The sequence below is a fragment of the Vollenhovia emeryi genome, unplaced genomic scaffold (assembly GCF_000949405.1).
Source record: "Vollenhovia emeryi isolate VEMERY1.0 unplaced genomic scaffold, V.emery_V1.0 DF944110.1, whole genome shotgun sequence".
Taxonomy (NCBI): domain Eukaryota; kingdom Metazoa; phylum Arthropoda; class Insecta; order Hymenoptera; family Formicidae; genus Vollenhovia; species Vollenhovia emeryi.
Window position 1 is genome coordinate 1,246 of NW_011962256.1, and position 1,445 is coordinate 2,690.

The 1,445-nt window shown below is 62.5% G+C and overlaps 1 protein-coding gene across 1 annotated transcript; it reads left to right on the forward strand.

Annotated features, from left to right (window-relative positions):
• Nucleotides 1-246: 246 nt before the first annotated feature.
• On the forward strand, nt 247-1,395 carry LOC105564109 (the record flags this gene model as incomplete). The annotated part of the gene is made up of 1 exon (XM_012016242.1): nt 247-1,395. A coding segment is annotated over exon 1 (1,149 nt), but the record flags the coding sequence as incomplete, so codon positions are not given.
• Between the last annotated feature and the right edge of the window lie 50 nt (nt 1,396-1,445).

Sequence of the window (1,445 nt, forward strand, 5' to 3'; positions counted from 1 at the left end):
GCTGCCCTCCAACCACAAGGCTGGAGGGGCAGCTTGCAAACCCCCCAGCAAAGGGGAAAAGAGGAGAGAGGCCAAGAAGAGCCGGGAGGAGGGACGAACTAAAAAGACGGACAAGGAGATAGTTGCGGGCCTGGCAGCTGAACAAGGGGAACCGATGGAGACTGAGCCATCGGTGCAGGGTGCAAAGAAGCACCCAGGAGAAAGAGACAGTCAGGAGGAGACTGGCAAGGGGGCGCCTTCACAGCCATGAAGGTGCTCCAAGCGAACCTCAACCACGCCTGCCAGGCCCAGGACCTCTTCCTACACAGCCTGGCAGAGCGTGGTTGTGGGCTCGGAGTTATAGCCGAGCCGTACCGTGTCCCCAAAAACCCCTGCTGGGCAGGGAGCACGGACGGCTCGGCCGCTATACTCTGGAGGCGGACGGGAGAGAGGACCCCTCCCATGTCCAGATTGAAAGCTGGCGAAGGATGGGTTGCAGTGGAGTGGGGGCCTCTAGTAGTGGTTGGGGTCTATATCAGACCCAGCCTAACAAGGGCGGAGCTAGAGGCCCGGCTGCAGGAATTGGAGGACGTGGTCCGGGAGTATCTTCCCGGGCCACTGCTGGTCGCCGGGGACTTCAATGCCAAATCGGCACTGTGGGGTTCCCGGCGGCCAGACGTCAAAGGAGCGGAGGTGGAGGCCTGGGCGGCGCGCCTGGGCCTCCACTTAGAGAACGTGGGAGCGGTGAGCACATGCGTGAGGCCGCAGGGGGAGTCAATAGTCGACTTGACGTGGACTTCCCCTGCGGCTGCGAGGATGGTGGGATCGTGGGAAGTGGCGGAGGGCGTGGAATTGCTCTCCGACCATCTCCCCATAGAGATAGAGCTTTCCTGGGAGACCAGAAACAGGGGAGCCCAGGAAGAAGCGGTCAGATGGAGGACCGACAAGATGGACGCCGACAAGCTGGTGGAGACAGTGGGGGTGGCGTTGTGGACGCACCCGGAGCCGGCGTCCACGGTAGAGGACGAGGTGGCATGGCTGCGGCGAGCAATGACGAGCGCGTGCGACAGTGCGATGCCGCGGGCAAGGTTCGCCCCACGCAGAGCGGCCTACTGGTGGTCGGAGGAAATCGAGGAACTTAGGAGATCCTCAGTGGCCGCCAGGAGAGCCGTCCTGCGGGCGAGAAGAAGGAGGAGAACCACCCAAGCGGAGGAGGATAGACTCCTGGAGGAATTCCGGCAGAAAAGGAAGGCCCTGAGAACGGCCATCAAGCTAGCGAAGGAGAGGGCATGGAATGACCTCATACAATCCCTAGACACGGATCCGTGGGGGCGCCCCTACAGGCTTGTTATGAACAGGCTAAACTCGGGGGCGCCCCCCACGGTGGGGGCGTTGAGGCCGGAATTCCTCCAGGAGGTAGTAGAGACGCTGTTCCCAGCGGGGGACAGGAGGGGCCTCCGCAATGA